This window comes from Asterias rubens, chromosome 18 (genome assembly GCF_902459465.1).
Source record: "Asterias rubens chromosome 18, eAstRub1.3, whole genome shotgun sequence".
NCBI classification, from domain to species: domain Eukaryota; kingdom Metazoa; phylum Echinodermata; class Asteroidea; order Forcipulatida; family Asteriidae; genus Asterias; species Asterias rubens.
Genome location: NC_047079.1, coordinates 168,364 through 188,232, shown reverse-complemented (window position 1 = coordinate 188,232; position 19,869 = coordinate 168,364). Strand labels below are relative to the sequence as shown.

Here is a 19,869-nt window from a genome sequence, read left to right as displayed (position 1 = left end):
TGAAAAATTGGACTGGTTGTCAAAGTTGTCAAGAAAAACACCCCTATCACAAGTCGTGTGTGCTTTCAGATGATACCGAGACCTCAGCTGAGGTCTCGAATTCAATTCAAATATTTTAGTGACAAATTTCTTCTTACTCAAAAACTACGTTACTTCAGAGGAAGCCGTTTCTCACAATGTTTTATGCTATCAACAGCTATGCCAACAATTATTTTGAGTAATAACCAATAGTGTCAAATACCTTTATTGTCATTAAGTAAATGGGAATGTTTGCAGTTTGTCAAATAATAAAATTGTTCCAAAGAAATAGATGGCCCAGAATGTTAAAAACAACGATCATCACCCCAATCAGGAGTGCCGGGATGGTGGAATGTTGAGAAGTAGATACATGTAGTTTATAGCTGACCTTTAAAAATTTTTTTTTTTTGTTGGGGGTGGGGGGGGGGGGGGCTTGGTTGCACCTTTTACTTTGAGTAGTTTATAGCAAGTATTTATTGTCTGCAGCTGTATATATTGCAAATTATTTAGACAGACTCTTTCATTACAGATGGTTAGAATCAGTTCAAGTAGTAGGCATCCATCCTTCAATACCGGCGATGGACTGCGCCTGGGGGGTTGTCCTCTCTCTTGCAGCTGCGGCTGTGAAGTCCGATTCTTGCATGGCAGTCTCTGCCACAGTTGTTGCAGACATACGGGGAGGGGGCTGACACAGGGGTGGGGGCTGCTACTCGCAATTTCCTCCTCTGCCTCTTTTCCCGCAGCAAGGAAGTGCGCCTCTCTTCAGCGTAGTGGACCCCTGTGGCAACTGTGTGCCTCCAGGCGGTGCGTTCCTGTGCAGCTTCCTCCCAGCTGTTGGGGTCTGTGCCTGCGTGACTGTTTAGAAATATGACCCAACTTGCCACCCAAACCTTTATAAATGATGGTCAGTTGGGGTGAAAACAGTAACAAATTGGAGAAGAAAAATAAAAGTTCTGAAATAGTAGTTGAATTATGTGATTTTGTTATTCAAATTAGCTTGCTTTTCAAAAAAGCAGTTTGAGTGCTCAATTAAAGGCCACATGAGAAGCATTTTTTACCAGTGCTTAAATCATTACTTGCACTATAAATATATATAGGTACAGTATAACCTCTTAAACATGTGTTATAAGAAGATCTCTTCATTGTATGTCTTTCAAGCCACTACCAGCCAACTTCTCCTGTTTTGACAAAAATAAACTTGACACGGTGAAAGGTTATTGCACTTTGCAAATTAAAAACATTTAATGGGACTATGTCTATTGGACTTGTACCAATTACATGTGTGTACTATGAAGTTAGCACCTTAAAAAGGGAGACTTTGTATTTGGGTGTTCATAAAAGTCTTAACTTTAAAAATATTCTTGTTAAGGCGTGCCATTTACAATAAAGGCACTATTGGTAATTTGGTAATTGTCAAAGACCAGTCTTCTCACTTCTGTACATCATATGCATAAAATAACAAACCTGTGAAAATTTGAGCTCAATTGGTCATCGAAGTTGCGAGATAATGATGAAAGAAAAAACACCCTTGTCACACGAAGTTGTGTGCTTTCTGATGCTTGATTTTGAGAACTCAAATTCTAACTGTGAGGTCTCAAAATCAAATTCGAGGAAAGTTACTACTTTCTCGTAAACTACGTTACCTCAGAGGGAGCTGTTTCTTACAATGTTTTATACTATCAACCTCGCCCCATTACTCGTTACCAAGTAAGGTTTTATGCTAATAATTATTTTGAGTAATTACCAATAGTGTCCACTGCCTTTAATTATTTAAACATTTATAAAATGTATAATACACAGCTGAACCTTTTATACTTTGTGTAAATTGTTGATTTGTTCTGTATTATTCAACGTCAGTTATTTTTCTTTTTCTTCTGGGACTTAGTGTGTAGCAGATGTTATCAAAATTGTACATTTCATTTCACATGTAAATTTACATGTATGCATATTTTTGATGAAACAAAGGAAAACTAAGAGAACAAATAAACCATATTTTTCTAGTTATAACAAATGTTGATGTGTGAATCACTGTATCATTGTTGCTTTCAAAGTCCTGCCCCCTCCCTCCCCCCAAAACAACAGAAACACATTCTGGAACAACAACAAAAACCACCAACGAATACTAGTTTTTTGAAGGATTTAAGCCCATATGACCCGGCATTCAAAAACAGTTTGAATCCTGTTTTTAGCAGCAGGTACCTCAAACAATTGAATTGTGATTACCTTACGTTGGGGAGGTTTAGCTGCATGTTACGCGAGCAAACATGTGAACGTGCACCTCAACAAATTGTGTTGTGTCTAGTCGACGTCACGCTTAGGGCTTATTTCATGCCTACGTATGATGTTGCATGTACACTATGTATCGGACGTTAAAAATGGTAACTTCAAGTATGCTAAAAAAGTGAGATATTAACAACATCATTTTCTGGCATTCTTTTGCTCGTGTAACTGGCATGTCAAGCTCACAGTGATTATTTCAATATGGGCATTCAGCTCGATCCCTTCAAAATCAGACAATTTTCTGATCAGGATGTAGATAGATTAGTGTTCACTGAACTAGTCAGCTCACACTCCCAATGTACCTACTCCTTTGTACAACAAAGATACAAATTTGCTGAAATCACCAGAAATAGTAACCGTTGAAGTATATAGGACAAATAAAACAAGCTTTACCCCTTGCATTGTGGATACATCAGATCCTTGCTCAATGACATGATTCAACCAGTGTTTTAAAATGCTGTACAAGTGCTTATAATTTAAGACGAGGATCAAATCTACATGTGTAAGTGTAACATTTGATCAGTTTTTTTAATACACTTTTGACATGTGTTGATTTAGAAACAATCCAATGTTTTTTTAAATACTGATTTTCACAGCGCCTTATTAACCATTACAATGGTGCTTATATTTCCATTCTAGCTCCACATACATTGCACTTTGAGACGCCCTCAGGTGTGATAAAGCACTACATAAGAACTGTGTATAAAAGATCTTATATATACATTCTGAAGACACCACAATCAAGTAAAGTGAGCTATAGACCTTTCTTTTGTAAATACAAACCGCCTCGGTTGGCATGGTCGGCCGAATGTTAATAAAACCCTCAATCGTATTGATATTTGTTTTAAGATGTTTAACCAAATTCAACATTTTCTGCAAGCTTTCAATTAAATAAAATACCTGTCATAATTAGTTGTTTTGTTTTTAACAAAATCAACACATTTCTTGAATAATTTGGTATCATTGTTACAATAAGCAGTGATCTGATTTTGAATTGCATTTATGGCTTTCCATAGTTTTCAAATCTGGGTCGGCAAAAACTCGGGCTGTGACGTTGCAAAAGAAAGGTTTATACACTGGGCCCAATTTCATAGAACTGCTTAACGAATAGCAAATTTTCGTGCTTACTGTAGCAACAAATTTGCTAAGGTGCAAGCGTAATTCACAAGTTAGCAAGAAAATTAGGCAGCCATCTTGCACGTTCCCATGGATTTGTGCAATAAGCACTGGAAGGTTAGCACACGTTTTTGTGTGTTTACGGTTAGCAGCACTATAAAATGGAAACTAGGCAGTCAATTTGGCACAAAATGGGCCGCTAAGCAGCTCTATGAAATTGGGCCCTGCTGTGTGACAATGCAGGCCTCCGCACCGAGGCAAATCAGGGGCATAAATGCAATAGCCTCCGGGAAGTATTAGGCTCTTGCTTTTATACACCAAGACAATGATTTAAAATGTCAAAGACAAATATCAATGCAACATGTGATCACACAGATATACAATTACCATTTCACAAAATAAAATTTATTATAATTAGATTTTTGATGGATCTAGTAAATATGAAATTACATCCATGGCTAGCATGATGCACAATTTGCAAGGATCAGCTTTTGATTTTATCATTTTCTATGGAGACAATATGTTGGCCAGGAACCATTGCAAGTCCAAGGACTCTGGGCTCTTCCTTTTGACTGGAGTCTGGAAAGCAAACAGACGTGAAATTCATAAGAGGATTGTAGCAACCACAGCATTAAAGTGTCTATGTACTCTTTGTAGGACAAAAAAAACACAATGTCCACAGATTTACATTAAACTTACACAGTTTGAAGATCATGATAGTAGAAAGCTTCCCTGAAAATATTACGTGCTGAGGTGCTGTAGTTTGGGGGAAACGAGTAAAACAATGTCATGAAAATAATTTTCGTCTCAGCGATCATGAGACGAACATTATTTTAGCATGTAAAAACGTATTTTCATGACATTGTTTTACTCATTTCTCAAAAACTAAAGCACCTCAGCAAGTAATATTTTCAGGTAAGCTTTCTACTATCATTATCTTCAAACGGTGTAAGTTTAATGTAAATCTGTGGACACTGTGTTTTGTCAAACAAAATCGGTTTATGGGTAAAAACCAAAATTAATACAACAATAAGGGTTTATATGGAAAACAAACCCCAAACAACGTTGTAGAAAGGACTAAACATATTAACTATTAATTAAAACTTAACTGAATACGTGTATTTAGTCTATTTTGTGCTTTGAAGCAAAGTCAGTTTCAATTCAAAACATCCCACTGAAATTTGATCTTTTACAAAGGCAACTTTTGAAAATAACATTGAACATGTATGCACATTGTACACACATAGACAAAAATATGCTGCTTTATCAACCACTCAAGATAACAGTTATGTGTGAAAAGTTCTATCCACAACTTACTGTCCCACAAAATTGGTTGCAAAAAACCCAAATATTTGCTTTTTCATTTTCCCAAAATATATCTTGTGTGATGAGGTTTTACATTTTGGGATATGATTTGATTATCATAATTTTCAATGAATTTGTTTATTCATTTGGGTACAAATTCGCAAGTTAGTCTTGGGCTGCATTGCTATTAAGTGAAGCTACAGTATACCCAATCAAGGTAGAGTCACACTGCAGTAAAAACAAAAACGATAACGATCACCACACAAAGAAAACGCATTGTATTGGTTGAATAAGCATATGCAGATTCTACGTGGAGCAATTCAACCAATAGACTGCATTCTCTTTGCGTCATGAATGTTATCGCTGCAGTGTGACTTGGCCTTAAGATTGATTCCATGATTTACCAGGTGGGGTTAGATACTCCTCACATGATCCAAGAATGACATTGCGATCTTTGTCAGTACATAGAAATAAACCAATCAGAGTTCGTCCATCGGTCATTCTAATCCTCATCGTTTGGTTGAGCCATCCATTAAGCCTCTCTCTTGTATCTTGCTTCTCTGGAGCCATTACAAGCCACGCATCACAGAAACAGGTCTACAACAAACAAACAATTGATGCACATTGGAATGGTATATTATGTTAAAATGATGGCTTTTTCCAAAATGTGGTAAAACCTGTGGTTGATTTTACAAAGAGGTACGATTGGCTGATAACCAGTTTGCTTTTGGGGGCAAATTAAATTCAAACTGTTCAGTAACATACAGCGATCTTACTAACTGGCATTTAAGTTCCTGTGCGTGTTTGGCGGTTGTCATTTCAACATGCCACAGTGACCCGTGGAAGGCACTCAACGGATTGCGCATAAACTACAGGCAACTGTTTCAATGAGTCTCCGTGGTCATGATTCAGTGGTCCAGTCAAAACGGAGAAGAAAATTGTGTGCAAAACAGATATCCAGTGGAGATGTGCTGCCTGTTTAAAGATTCCCAAACAACAGCAAACACATGATCCTACCTTGTCCATGGCAAGGCTTGGCAACATAGAACATAAGTTGGACGAAGCACTGGAGTTGTTTGTTCACAGATAATTTCAAGAGTCTATCTGCAAAATTGAAAAAGAAAGCTGACATGGTAGCGGTAGAGTTACTTTGCACAGAACTCTCCACCATGCAACAAGAACTAACAGATCTGAAAGCAAACCAACAACAGGCTATTGATAAAAAGCTAGAGTCCGACATGACAGAGGACACGGAATCAGTGAAGACCATGCTGACCCATTTGGAGGTAACCCCCGCTAATATAACCGACTGTAGACATCTTGGCCCATACAGCTGAGAGAAAACTCCCACCAAACCTAGACCGCCACGTCTGAGCATTGAATCACAACATCAGAAGGATACCATTCTGAAAGCTGCACACAAACTGAAAGACAATTGACTCAATAAAAAAAGGGACATTACCCTGAGAAAGGATCTCACAAAATGTGATCTTGGGATGAAACAAAAAGCATTGAAGGAAGGAATGGCAGCAAAAAAGGCAGAGTCGACACAGAACGGGGACATCATGCCAAATGGATAAGAAAGAACGGAAAGGTTGTAAACATAGGGATCTACCCAGACACAACCAGCCACGCAGAACCCCCGAAATATCCAAAGAGGGAGAATCCTACTTAGCACCTGCACAACACAACTTAGCAGCACCTGCACAACACAACTTGAAATGTATATATACACCAACGCAGATGTACGCAACTCAACAAGCGCTTTGAGTTACAGGCACTTATCACTCTGCACAACCCCCACATTGTGGGAATCACTGAGGTAAAACCCCAAAACTGTTGTTGTGATTTGGCTCTGAGTGACATACAACTGGACCGTTTTGAACTTTTCCATAACCTTTCTGAACATGGTCGAGGAGTGTGTCTGTATGTACATCAGACGCTGAAGACAGTCAAGTGCTCTAGAATGAAAATGCAGGATTTTAAAGATGCAGTCTTTGCCGAGATTTCAATGCCAACTAATAAAAAACTTGTTATCAGACTGGTTAACAGAAGCCCAGGGAGTGACAGTGCAGCAAACAATCAGTTATGTTCTTTGGTAAGGAACTTTAGTCTTTGTGGAAACTGTGATAAACTCCTCCTTGGGGATTTTAATTTTCCAGAAATTATTTGGGAAACGGAATCATGTCGCAGACATGACAGAGGTTCAGAACACCAAGCACACAAATTTCTAGAAGCCACAAGAGGTGACCTTCCTCATACAGCACCAACAGGAACCGACCAGATATCGCACTGGTCAGAAGTCCAACATACTGGACCTCGTTTTCACAAACAATGAGGATCTCAAGTAATGAAATGACACAGGAATAGCTGTCCAATGCTTGAGTTGATGGCGAGTTGACGACACAAGCGAGTGGATGACGATTTGACAACAAATAGTAAGACAGTAAGGCAATTTAAAATCGATATTTAACAAAACTGCGTCAGAAATACTTCATAGCGTACGCGCAGTTGATCCCTTCATCTTCCCCTACAACGCGGCTTGTGTCTGGCTTTTTGGGCTCTTAGCGCTATGTTTACCCACAGCTGTTTTACAACCGTGGCAAGAAAGCCTTTAGTGTGTTTTAACTCCTTCTCTTCCTAACTCCAGACCATGGTGAGACCGAAACTATTTGATTTCAACACACGATGAAAGTCAAGTGTCTTTTAAAAAGGTTGCTGGGATGATATTTAAAAAATCATTTAGCTTTTGATTGCGAAAATTTTGTCCCATTATCTTATCCCAAACCCATGACATCCGTACCAGGTTTTAAAAGCAAGTTGAATCAAATGTTTATATATCTTATTATTTAATTAAAAATCAAGTAAAAGTTATAACTGCATCTAGCCTAGGCCCTATAAAAGCCTAGCAAACCTTGTTGATGAGCTGTTAATGGCTGTCTTTTAATATCGGTCTCATCACAGTTGCCATTACATCGCAACTGTGATGAGACCGATGTTAAAAGAGAGCCATTATTAACAGTTCAACAACAAGGTGGGCTAAATAAAAGCCATACAATACATTGATAGTATTATTGTGTGGCATTATTGATTTATTTAGCCCGCCTTGTTGAGCTGTACTGTCATAACTTGGACAAATTTTACTGGGCTGATATAACCGCCATGTACCAATTCTTGTTGTACTAGCTTTTCAAATGATACAAATTGTTGTATATTTTGGACAAGAGAACCCCAAAAAGTGTCGTCCTCCCCACCCCCTTCTCACACACACGGCCCAACCAACCGCTGGGTCATGGGGTCACATAGCCCCACTGTGTGGCCAAGGCTAGCTGAATCCTTAGCCACACGTCCATACCATTTCCTCCCCTACGAGCCACCCGGCAGTATAAACCGGCTGAATGTGTTCACCAAACTCTTAGCTTGCTTTGTGTGTATTGAAAAGTGACACAAATAAAATTTTAAAAAGAAATTTTTAACGATGACTTTGCTACCTTTCTGCGACTCTAATTTCCTCAATTTGTACACGGCGCAGCCATCTTGGAATATGCCAATCAGCATGACGTCATCGGCCTGCTGAGGTGTGGGCCTGTGAGGGCGCGAATACAAATCAACGGCTATTTTTGGTTAATTAAGCTCGTGTGTACTTTTTACGCGCAAGCGCTACGTTATTCACAAAAAATACCCAGGAGTCACGCATCATTGCATCATTGGAGCAAGTTCGATCAACGACCATGAAATAACCACTAGTCGACGATTGTACCCTGATCGAACTTGCTCATGCATGCTCGCTATATAGCGCGGCTCTTACTTAATCCCTTAACTGTGATAGACTATACTAATGTCATGAGAGGTACTGACGACTGTTGGACTGATCACCATCTAGTGAGATCTATATTGTCAATTAGCTCCGCAAGGAAACAACGTTTGCAAGCCAAAAGTCTTCGAAGAAAATACCATGCTCAGAGTCTTCAAGACCCTCAGCAGCGGATAATTCTCACACAAAGTATCACTAACAGACTTGCTGACCTTCCAATCGACAGTGACACAAGCGTTGTGGATGACTGGCAGTCCCTAAAAACTGCTATTCACGAAGCATGTGCCAACTCCATCGGAACCGTCACTCCACCAATAAGAACCAAGATTGATTTGATGACAACAATGCTGAGATTAAGTCTTTGCTAGATGCAAAAAGGAAATCCTTTTGCGCCTGGCAAAATGATCTGAGCTCCAGGCACAAGGAAACAACCTACAAAGAACTTAAGGCTTACGCCCAAAAGAAAATCAGAGAAATCAAGAACAACTGGTGGCAACTTAGGGGCAGAGAGATCCAACACTTTGCTGATAATCATGATACTTGACGCTTCTTCAATGCAACAAAAGCTGTGTATGGACCTAGCTTTCGAGGACCTACACCCCTGCGTTCCCTTGATGGTATAACCCTGATTCAAAACTCGGAAGGTATCAATGCTTGTTGGAAAGAACACTTTCAGTCACTTCTAAATCGCAATTCAGCTGTGACAGACACCACCATTGAGTCTGTGCCTCAACACCAAACCAAAGAATCTCTGGCTGACCTTCTGTTCTACCCGAATCGCAGTGTGGCTTCAGACCAACCAGGGGTACCACTGACATGGTTTTTGTGGCTCGTCTACTGCAGGAAAAGTGTGGCGAACAGCACCAACAACTGCACTTTGCTTTTGCTGACCTCACAAAGGCTTTCGACTCTTTCAATCGAGAGGCCCTGTGGTGCCTACTATGACGTTTTGCATGTCCACAGAAGTTCATTAACATCGTCAAGCTTCTGCTTGAAGACATGACGGCCACCATCCTGTGTAATGGCTCTGAGTCGGCCCCTTTCATAATCAAAGCTGGAGTCAAGCAGAGCTGCGTCATTGCTCCCACCCTATTCTCCCTGTACTTAGCTGCCATACTGTTTCTCGTTGGGGACCGCCTTCAGCCTGGGGTAAACATCGATTAGGCCTATGGCATGGATGGAAAACTCTTTAATCTTGCTCGTTTGCGCGCCAAACCAAGACCACTGTGACTGCAGTAAATCTGCTTGAGTATGCAGATGATTGTGCAATAGTTGCACACTCTGAGGCTGGCTTACAATCCACTCTAAACCTCTTTGTTGATGCTAACAAACGTCTGGGGCTGTCTCTCAACATTAACAAAACTAAGGTGCTTCATCAACCTGCTCCCGGTCAACTCTCACCTGCTCCTAAAATCCTCATCGGTGGACAAGAACTTGAAAACGTGGAGCACTTTGCCTATCTCGGCAGTCAACTTTCCCAGAAAGCCAACATCGACAACGAGATTCATCACCTGAATGAAATGTGAGAGTTCTTCCACCGGAAGGCTGCTGTATCGTGTTTTCAATGATCATGATCCACCAAACTTCTTGTTTAAAGTGCCGTTGTAATTCCCTCGCTATTGTACGGTTGTGAAACTTGGGTTACATATCGCAGGAACCTGCTGAAATTGGAACGCTACCACCAGCACTGCCTCAGAAGGATACTTAACATCAAATGGGAAGACCGCCGCACGAAAGCAAGTGTCCTCACTGAAGCAAAAACCACCAGCATTGAAGCTATGATCATCAAACACCAGCTGAGATGGTCTGGCCATTGCATCAGAATGTCAGACGAGCGCCTTCCTACTCTCAGCTTAGCCAAGGACAACGGACTCGCGAAGGGCAACGGAAACACTACAAAGATACCCTAAAAGCATCGCTACAAAAGTGGAGTACCAATACTGCTTCCTGGGAGAACCTGACAGCAGATCGAGCATCATGGAGGCAACTGTTGCACAGAAGCACGGCTAGTTTTGAAATGAATCGACTAGCTCAGGCAACAGCTAAGCGTCAGCAGCGAAAGGAGAGGTAACGTGAGAGACATCTCCATGGTCCAACATCTGCCTGAGAGTATGTGGCTCACGGATCGGACTTTTGAGTCATCGACGGAGTCACCTTAGGCACCAGTTACCTCAACCCTAATATAACTTAGTTTATTCTGTGGAGAATATCTTCCTCGACATCGAGGGATTGCTTATTATAATTTAAATAATGTTACTAAAATGATTATTTGTTTAAATGGAAAAGTTTCCGTATGGCGCCACCACTTTTTCATTTGATTTGAAATAATATAGTATCTAATTTACCTCAATGAGATATCCTTTTTTGTAAAAATTAGTGAAAAAGTGATGGCGACATACGGAATGTTATCCGTTTAAATTTTAAGGCATGGCCATGGGCCATTGTTGCATTGGACACAAATCACTATTCAGTGCGATACTGTATATTTTACCTGTTAAAACACTAGATGTAACCTGTAAAGTCTGTAAATTAGCAGGAAATCACACTTTTGTAGCCAGTGTTACAACTATGGAGGTAGTACTTCTGTAGTAGTAGTGGCTAGCTGCTGCCATGCCAGAGTCGTGCCACACAGTGTGGTGATGAGACTGAGAGCCTGAAAAAATCATAACAAGAGCCCTCATTAACAGCGCCCTCTTTTGGCACGGTCTATTTTATTTGTTTGGCCTTTATTCAAGGCCTTCGTGGCTTGGACACTTTCGTAAAATGCGCAGCGGCTGGAACAGGAGACCACACTCGACTCTGGGGCGTGGTCTCTCATTCCAGTCGCTGCGCTGTTTACGAAACTGTCCAAGCTGCGAAGGCCTCGACAAAAGGCTAAGGTAGCTGGAAGCCTGAGTCTGCTAACGTCGTAGTTTCGAAAAGGGCGACACAAAAAAAGGAGCTGCGAACTAGCTGCGGATCGCATAGTAACCGCCATGACAACGGAAGCTTGACATGAGCTACGAGTTTAGAAGCGAGAGTCGAGTGTGTGTTTCCCGTGTGATTTGGTGGGTACCGAATGAATGAACTGGTCAACTCGTCCGGTCAACTCATCCCTGTAACTAGTGTGTGTATTGATGACTAGTTAAAAAGTGTTTCAGTTGTTATCATCATATCGGGCAAGGGAAAATAGGGAAAAATGCGTCCAAAATATTATACACCAAATGAGGTTTCTGTGCACAATACATTGAAGGATCTCTGGATCTCATTTTTAGGGAAAGTCTATGATCTCACTCCACTTTGTGAAAACTACACTGGTGAGTATACTATAAATATAATTTATAAATAATAAAATTTAATAAAAAGAAAGCTAATCGATATGGTTTACACCTATATTCCGACACCCCTATGTTCCGACATCACCCCTATATATTGAATATTCCGACACGACACCCCTATATATTGAATATTCCGACACCCCTATGTTCCGACACCCCTATGTTCCGACACCCCAATGTTCTGACAAGTTGTTTCCGCACATTATTACTCAGTTGATCAATAAAAAAAACTCAACTTATATTTACGCCAGGTTTCCCAGTAAATTTCGGCAGGGATTAGGTTTGAACATTCATAAGATGAATTTGTACTGTTTTAAAAAGTGATGGAATCATGCATGCATTTAATTTTTTTGTGGTTATACACTTGAATGAGTGTGGCTCCCCGAGGTAGCTGGCAATAAAATACTTGGTACTTTGCTATTGTTAGATGCGTGTCCGTGTTGCGGTCCTACTACTTGCCGTCAACTCGCCGACTTGCCGTCAACTCGCCGACTTGCCGTCAACTCGCCGACTTGCCGTCAACTCGCCGACTTGCCGTCAACTCGCCGTCAACTCATTTTCGTGCCGTCAACTCATTAAATTTACATGAAAAATTTATAAATGGGACACAGAAGTGTTAAGTCTGGGCTAAACTACATTTTTCTCATGGTTTTCAGTAAAAATTCATTCACAAAAACGACTTTGTGTTGATAGAAAAAAAGTACCAATCATTGACATCTTGGGCCAAGACTAATCAATGTGAAAAAGCAAGATGGCGGCCGACGGTTTTGCTGTTTCGAGATAATTTTTTCACGAGAAAAAAACTCAATTTTTATTCCGAAATATGACCTAAAACTTTCGCGAATTCTCTTTGAGCTGATACTTTACAGTTCTATGCTTCTTTTGTGGGTTTTAAATGTATATTGGAGGAGTTGACGGCGAGTTGACGGCGCAAGTGAGTTGATGGCGAGTTGACGGCAAGTAGTAGGACCCCTGTGTTGATAACATTTCATGAGCCTTCAATTAATGAAAATTCCAACCCTCTCCTGCGTTTGTTGCGCCGATGTGTAATTTCTTTCTTTTGCCCCCCCCCCCACAAAAAAATAATAATATATTTTAATTTGTTAACAATTAATAACAATAAATAATTAAAGGAACACGTTGCCTTAGATCGGTCGAGTTGGTCTATAAAAAGCACTTGTAACCGTTTGTTATAAAATGCATAGGCCCTATATTGTAAAAGTAGAATACAATGATCCACACAAACATGCCTCGAAATTGCACGGTTGTCCTTTTACATCGTCGACACACACGGTCGGCCATTTATGGGAGTCAAATTGTTGACTCCCATAAATGGCTGACCGTGTTAGTTTGCAAAGTAAAAGGGACCGAGTTGACTTGACATCTTGAGACCGAGTTGACTTGGGACCGAGTTGACTGGGACCGAGTTGACTTGGGACCGAGTTGATTTGGGACCGAGTTGATTTGGGACCGAGTTGACTTGACATCTTGAGACCGAGTTGACTTGGGACTGAGTTGACTTGGGACTGAGTTGACTTGGGACCGAGTTGATTTGGGACCGAGTTGATTTGGGACCGAGTTGACTTGACATCTTGAGACCGAGTTGAGTTGGGACTGAGTTGACTTGGGACCGAATTGACTTTGGACCGAGTTGACTTGGGACCGAGTTGACTTAGAACCGAGTTGACTTGGGACCGCTGTAGGCTATATCTCTCTTTTTCCCTTTTTTTTATTCAATAATTTGTCTTTTTTTAATATCTGCTTTTCATGAAGACCAGTGATGATCTGTCTGTGCATCATTGTATGGGACTTTGTACGTGTTTGCCATGTCCCATGATCCCCCATGGTCCCATTGGCCAATTGACATTTCCACATGAGTTTCCTGTCAGCTAAAATAAATGTGCCCTAAAAATAATGTGTATAATATGTGCCATAATTATGTTAATCTTTTGGGAAAAGTTTCCGTATGGCGCCACCACTTTTTCATTCGAAATAAAATAACATAGTATCTAATTTACCTGATTGATATATCCCTTTTTGTAAAAATGAGTGAAAAAGTGGTGGCGCCATACGGAAAGTTATCCATCTTTTGACTTAATTCCCAAACTGTTTTTGCATACAGGTGATGTTCTCCTTAAACCAGTTATAGCCGCAGCTGGTAAAGACATTTCTCATTGGTTTGATAAGAAAACCAAGGAGGTAAGATTAACAATTTATTTTAATGGATTACCTTTAAAACAGTAAAACAGTAAAATGAAGCAACACAAATGAAATAATAAATTATCCACCTATTACATTGACATACTAATTTATACATAAATATGTGTATGTGTGATGTAACAAAGTCCTCAAATTAAGGGCTGTCATCGGGCTAATGTTAAAAGATAGCCTTTTGATTTGAAAGATCAACACACAGTAGAGATGGGCGATCGTGGAGAAATGAAGAAAAAGGGTAATTTGGCCAGGTTGAATGGGGATGATCAGGTCGCTTATTCATCATCCGAATATTATCCAAATGCCTGAAGAGAAGTGCCAGTCGCGGTCATGGGTCTTGCCTGACGCTGGCAAGGTTTTTGTTTTCAGCAAAGAGGATTTTGAAAAACTGTATTCCAAATTGTTTTGTTCTTCTTTCCCACCAGATCCGCACTCATGTAGACCCAGTAACTGGTTGTGTTTTTCCTTACACACCTCATGGACGGTTTGTTCATATTCCCCCATCATGTCCACGCACAGACTGGGCTAATGACTTTGGGAGGCCGTGGTGGAAAAATGATATCTTCTGCATAGGAATTCTATCAGCTAAGACAAGATACATCAAAATAATCAACAACCTCACATCACAGGAGCATGTTATTGAAGTAAGTAAAACATCAATCAATGTGACTGTTTCAAACCCAACTTTTAATCAGCAGTTATTCCAAGTTAAATTTAAAGGGACACGTTGCCTTGGACCGGTCGTGTTGATCCATGAAAAGCGTTTGAAACCGTTATTTATGAAATCGATATGGTTAGAAAGATGTTTTAAAAGTAGAATACAATGATCCAAACAATGCCTCAAATTTGTGTAGTTTTCAAACAAACACGGTCGGCCATTTTATGAAGTCAAAAACTTGTTTTAATCTACATTAAAACATCTTTCTAACCATATGCATTTTATAACAAATAGTTTCAAATGCTCTTTCATAGACCAACTTGTCCCTTTAATATTCCAGTTGTTTTTAAAATCAACTCAGAGTTTTTATGAATTCAAAAAACCAAGTACAAACAATTACATACCTATTATCATTGTATGCAGAATGTATAAAATGATAAAAACACATACATTTTAGCACGCACTGTATATTGTATGTCATAAAACAAATTATTTTTTTTGCCTAAAAAATAGGTACATGTACTTGTTAATGATCTAGGCCAATTTTCATGGTTAAGCTTACCACAGAATTCGGCACTTACAAAGCAGAACTCTGCAGAAAGCAGAAATAAGGCGCATTCACCGTGGTTTTGCATTGTGGCGTCACTTTCGTGCAGTAAGCACCGGAAGGTTAGCCTATCTTTTCATGTGCTTACAGTTAGCAGCGCAATGAAATAGAAACCATGCAGTAAGCACAAAATCGGTCGCTAAGCAGCTCTATGAAATTGATGGGCCCTGATCTAGCTTTACTCAAACATCTATCTATTGACCCTTTCAGATTAATTGGAAAACACTTTCCTCAATTTGCAATGTGGTTAATTTGAAACTACATTAAATACAACTTTTCCATCAAAATTGTTTTCAATGAATCTCATCTTCTAGCTGTCATGTCTGTCAAATTTGTATACTGCGTACCCACCCCAACAAGTGACTCTATCAAAACTTCAAATTATGACTGCTTAATTAACTGACCCAGACAATGGACCCTTCCCATGAAATATGCTAATTACATTCCCGCATGCATACAGGCCCTGTTGGTTGGCAAACACCATAGAGCTGTGCACTTAGCAGACACGCAATCGCGTCTGCATCACACAGCCATTAGCTGTGTACAAAACAGCGCGATATTCCCTCATCTTGCCAACCAAAATTTTAGTGCGCAAGCGCTGTGTGCAATTTACATTTATCATGGGAAGGGTCTATTCATTCAGGTTTCTTGATTTGTTTGGTATTTCAGGTATGTTCCGAGGAGATAATGGCGGAGATCCTTGAACGTTATCTTGTCTGGAACCAGCATGCCGCTAGCTACACCTGGAAGTATAATGGCATCAATCTAGATATGGGAAAGACTCTACAACAGAATGACGTCATGGATGAAGATGAAGAATTCTATAAGCTTAGTATGAACGATGAGGAGTTTCTTCCTGCACTACATTTATATTTCAATGATGACCTCACTGAAGCCTGATCGTTCCTCTGATTGAAACAGTACTTGCTTAAGATGACAGCCTCCTTTTATCCTATAAAAAAATAATTACAAGTATTTTCAAGACTCAATATATAATACAATTAGGCCTAGGTTTTTAAAGCAGTTTGCTGTGCCCGGAAATGCACAGATACTGCAACTGGACAGCAAGGCGGCATTCAGTCAACCGTGTTTACCCCTGTACACAAACGTACTTTACTTCCATTTAGTTTTTTGTTCATGAAGCTGTAAGCATAATAAGTACTGAATACTAATGCAAATAAATTACACATTTTAAATAGAACTTAAATTTGATGACATTGACCGATTAATCCCTCAGTATTTTGACTTTGTACAATAACAGAATGTCAAGCTGCCAGCCTTTTTGTTGTTATGCCTTTGTTTGCAGCGCAGTCAGTGCCTCAAGCGCCACCTCTTTGCTGATGTTCTGTGTTCTTGATTTTTCCATTTGGTGTAGGCTTTTAAGAATTCAACAAAAATGAACCTACAATTAAAGGTGATATTACTTTTTCAAAGAATTTTGACTTAATACCGGTAATCATTTGTGCAACATTTCAGTCAAGGCAGAATAGTTCTTTCACATTTATAAAAAAAAAAAAAAAATCTTAAAGCTCATAATCAGAAAACAATATACATGTAGTCTGCTTTTACTTTTCAAATACAGGATCAGCAAAGACTTGTTGATTCTGTTTTCCAAATTGCACCAATGTTTGGAGCTTCACAGACTTTTAGTGTAGACATAATGTCCAAGCTTCCTGTGTACTGAGTAATATTGTGGTATGGTTAAATGTTTATCCGACATCTGGATATTTTGAGCCAAAGGGAATTCATTAGGTTAGAGTCGGGCATGCTCTCGATTAGTCTATTTACTGTGTAATCTATTCTCCATGTACTGTAAATGCTTTGTAAATATGTAAATATCTGTGATGAAAATCCAAGATGTAAGCATTTGTAAAATTTAAACAGCACAATTTTCAATTAACCACTTTGCTTTGGATGCCGACAAATAAATGCGCAAAACTCCACAGATTCAGATTTAAGTAATGTCTGATACAATGACTTGCTTAGTCACAATTAATTCCTCAGACTATGGAGACAGTTGCTATTTCGAAAAGTTCGAGGCAAGCATTTGCAAAGCAACCTCTCGTTGAGCAAACAATGGTGCCATTGTGTCACACACATTCATTCAATTTGTGTATGGTTGTTAAGTAACTAAGTAAAAAGCCAAGCCCCTAATCATGTGACAATAGCAACTGTCTGGATAGGCTGAGGAATTCTAATTTAAGTTTGAACTTGTGATCAAGCGCGTCATTGTGCAAGACAGTATTAAGATCTAACACGCAAATGGCTTATTGGATTAATGTATATATAGAATTTGAGGCATTGCATGGTGAGGTATCAATGTAAATTTGGTTTGCAGTAACACCATGTGTGTATCTACTTGCCAGGTAGAGTTTGTTCTTTAGGGAACTGTGTGTCTTGCTATATATTCTACTACCGTGGAGTAGATTTTTTCGGGAGATTTCTCAATTTGGAAAAAAACTGTCCTGCTTTTTAATTACTACCCGAGTTGGGTAGAATATCGGCTGGGACTAATACTTTAGCTTATAGGATCATTATTAACTGCACTACCGCAGAGTGAGTTCTTAAATTGGTCAATAGGTTTTGACTAACTTGCTCTAGTCATCTTTAGTATCTTGATATAAGCAAGATATTTCTGTAAAGAACAAACTGTACCTGGCAAATAAATGGTATTACCGCAAACCAAGTATTTGGATTAATGTATTTATACATGTGGGTACATGATATGCTCATGAATTGATAGAAGCAATAAAGTGCCTTGTGTGAAACACACTCGAGGTGTCCTTTCGTATCTTCCTTTAATAGATAAAAATACTCATCAAATGTCCATCCAAACATCAAATAAAAATCCCAAATAAAATAGACAGCAGAATGGGACATGGTGAGTTCCTGACAGCCTGCCTGATAGAGGGACAACAATTTAAAAAAAATTGTTTTATCAACTGATGTTCAAAGAAGTAGGGAGTGGACAATAATGCAAGGAGGTGCTCAGTGTAGGTGATATTATGTGATGAATTACATAATCTGAAGATTTGTTTGCACCACCCAAATACGTTTTCTTCATGTCCCTGTTGTACCTGTGGCGACATTCTAATTGAGGACTTGTTATAAAAGAGAAAAACAATTGCTACCACAAAAGACACGTTTGTTTTTCAGGAGAAACAGTTGAACAAATGAGAGGGTCCTAGATTGGAGTCCAATACACACTTGTGTGCATAAATATGTGTACAAAAAGTATTGACCTATCAATTCCGTGTAAATGATCGACCATGGATCGACTAATGGGAAATACTGGAATAGTACTTGAAAAATAACAGACTCCGAGCGTGGACTACGGGGCAACCTTTTGATACAACAATATAGTATGTGTACTGCGTTAAGGTGCTAATTGCAATTTAATATGATACAAGTATGTCATTCACTCACAAAGAAAGTGAAACTTTTGTGTTTTCTGTCACATTTTATTATAAAACAGAAGGGCAGATCAGTAAAGTTGACAATAAACATGTCTTAATATTCAAAACATAGAGAGTTATGCACTTTAAAGTTAGTATCCTTCGGAACAAATTACTACAAGTTTATAGTATTTACAAAAATCTGGCATTAAATCTTCTGTTTTCCATAACAATAGGCCCTAATAACCTACATTCTCTATGCCACATCACTGTATCCCAAATCACTGTTTAACTTTATTATATTAATAAACAAAAAGTAAAATCCTCCTTTTCTCAATGGAAGTTTTTGACTCTGGGATTTACCGATCCAGAATTCACATAGATCCAGTAATGCTAATGCAAAACATTGTCCAGGGCCCAATTTGATAGAGCTGCTTAAGCAGAAAATATTGCCCAACATTTTCTGCTAAGTGAAACTAAGCAGGATTCCAGCAAAATGTTGTACATTTCAAATGGTATTTTAGCTGGTAACCTTATTCTGGTAAGCATAAATTTTGTTGTGCTTACCACCTTGTTATGCTTAGGGGCAGTGCACACTAGTGGTAATTAATCAAGATAATTATTATCATAAAACCCTACTTGGTAACGAGTCATGAGGAGAGGTTGATAGTATAAAACATTGTGAGAAACAACTCCCTCTGAAGTGATTTAGTTTTTTAAAAAGAAGTAATTTTCCACGAATTTGATTTCGAGACCCCAGATTTAGAATTTGAGGTCTCGAAATCAAGCATCTGAAAGCACACATCTTGGTGTGACCATGGTGCGACAAGGGTGCTTTTTTTCTTTCATTGATGTCTCGCAACTACAGCGACCGATTGAGCTCAAATTTTTACAGGTTTTTTATTTTATGCATATGTTGAGATATACCAACTGTGAAGACTAGTCTTTGACAATTACCAATAGTGTCCAGTGTCTTTAAGCAGCTCTATGAAATTGAGCCCTGCACATTGGCTTGATAAGTTTGCCCAAATGTGGAATACTTGAAACAGATCTTAATTGATGCAACTGGTTATAATTTAATATGTGTATGTCCTTGTGCTACAGAACCTACACTTGATTGCTGAAATTGAGTAACAGAAGTACTT

General features: G+C 39.2%; 1 protein-coding gene across 1 annotated transcript; it reads left to right on the top strand.

The window, feature by feature from the left end:
* The first annotated feature begins 11,405 nt into the window (after positions 1-11,405).
* On the top strand, positions 11,406-17,654 carry LOC117302747 (cytochrome b5 domain-containing protein 1-like). Its single transcript, XM_033786768.1, has 4 exons — positions 11,406-11,829; positions 13,973-14,049; positions 14,490-14,708; positions 15,999-17,654. Exons 1-4 carry the CDS (start codon positions 11,712-11,714, stop codon positions 16,227-16,229), a joined length of 645 nt encoding a protein of 214 aa, XP_033642659.1. The 5' UTR covers positions 11,406-11,711; the 3' UTR covers positions 16,230-17,654.
* The last annotated feature ends 2,215 nt before the right edge of the window (positions 17,655-19,869 follow it).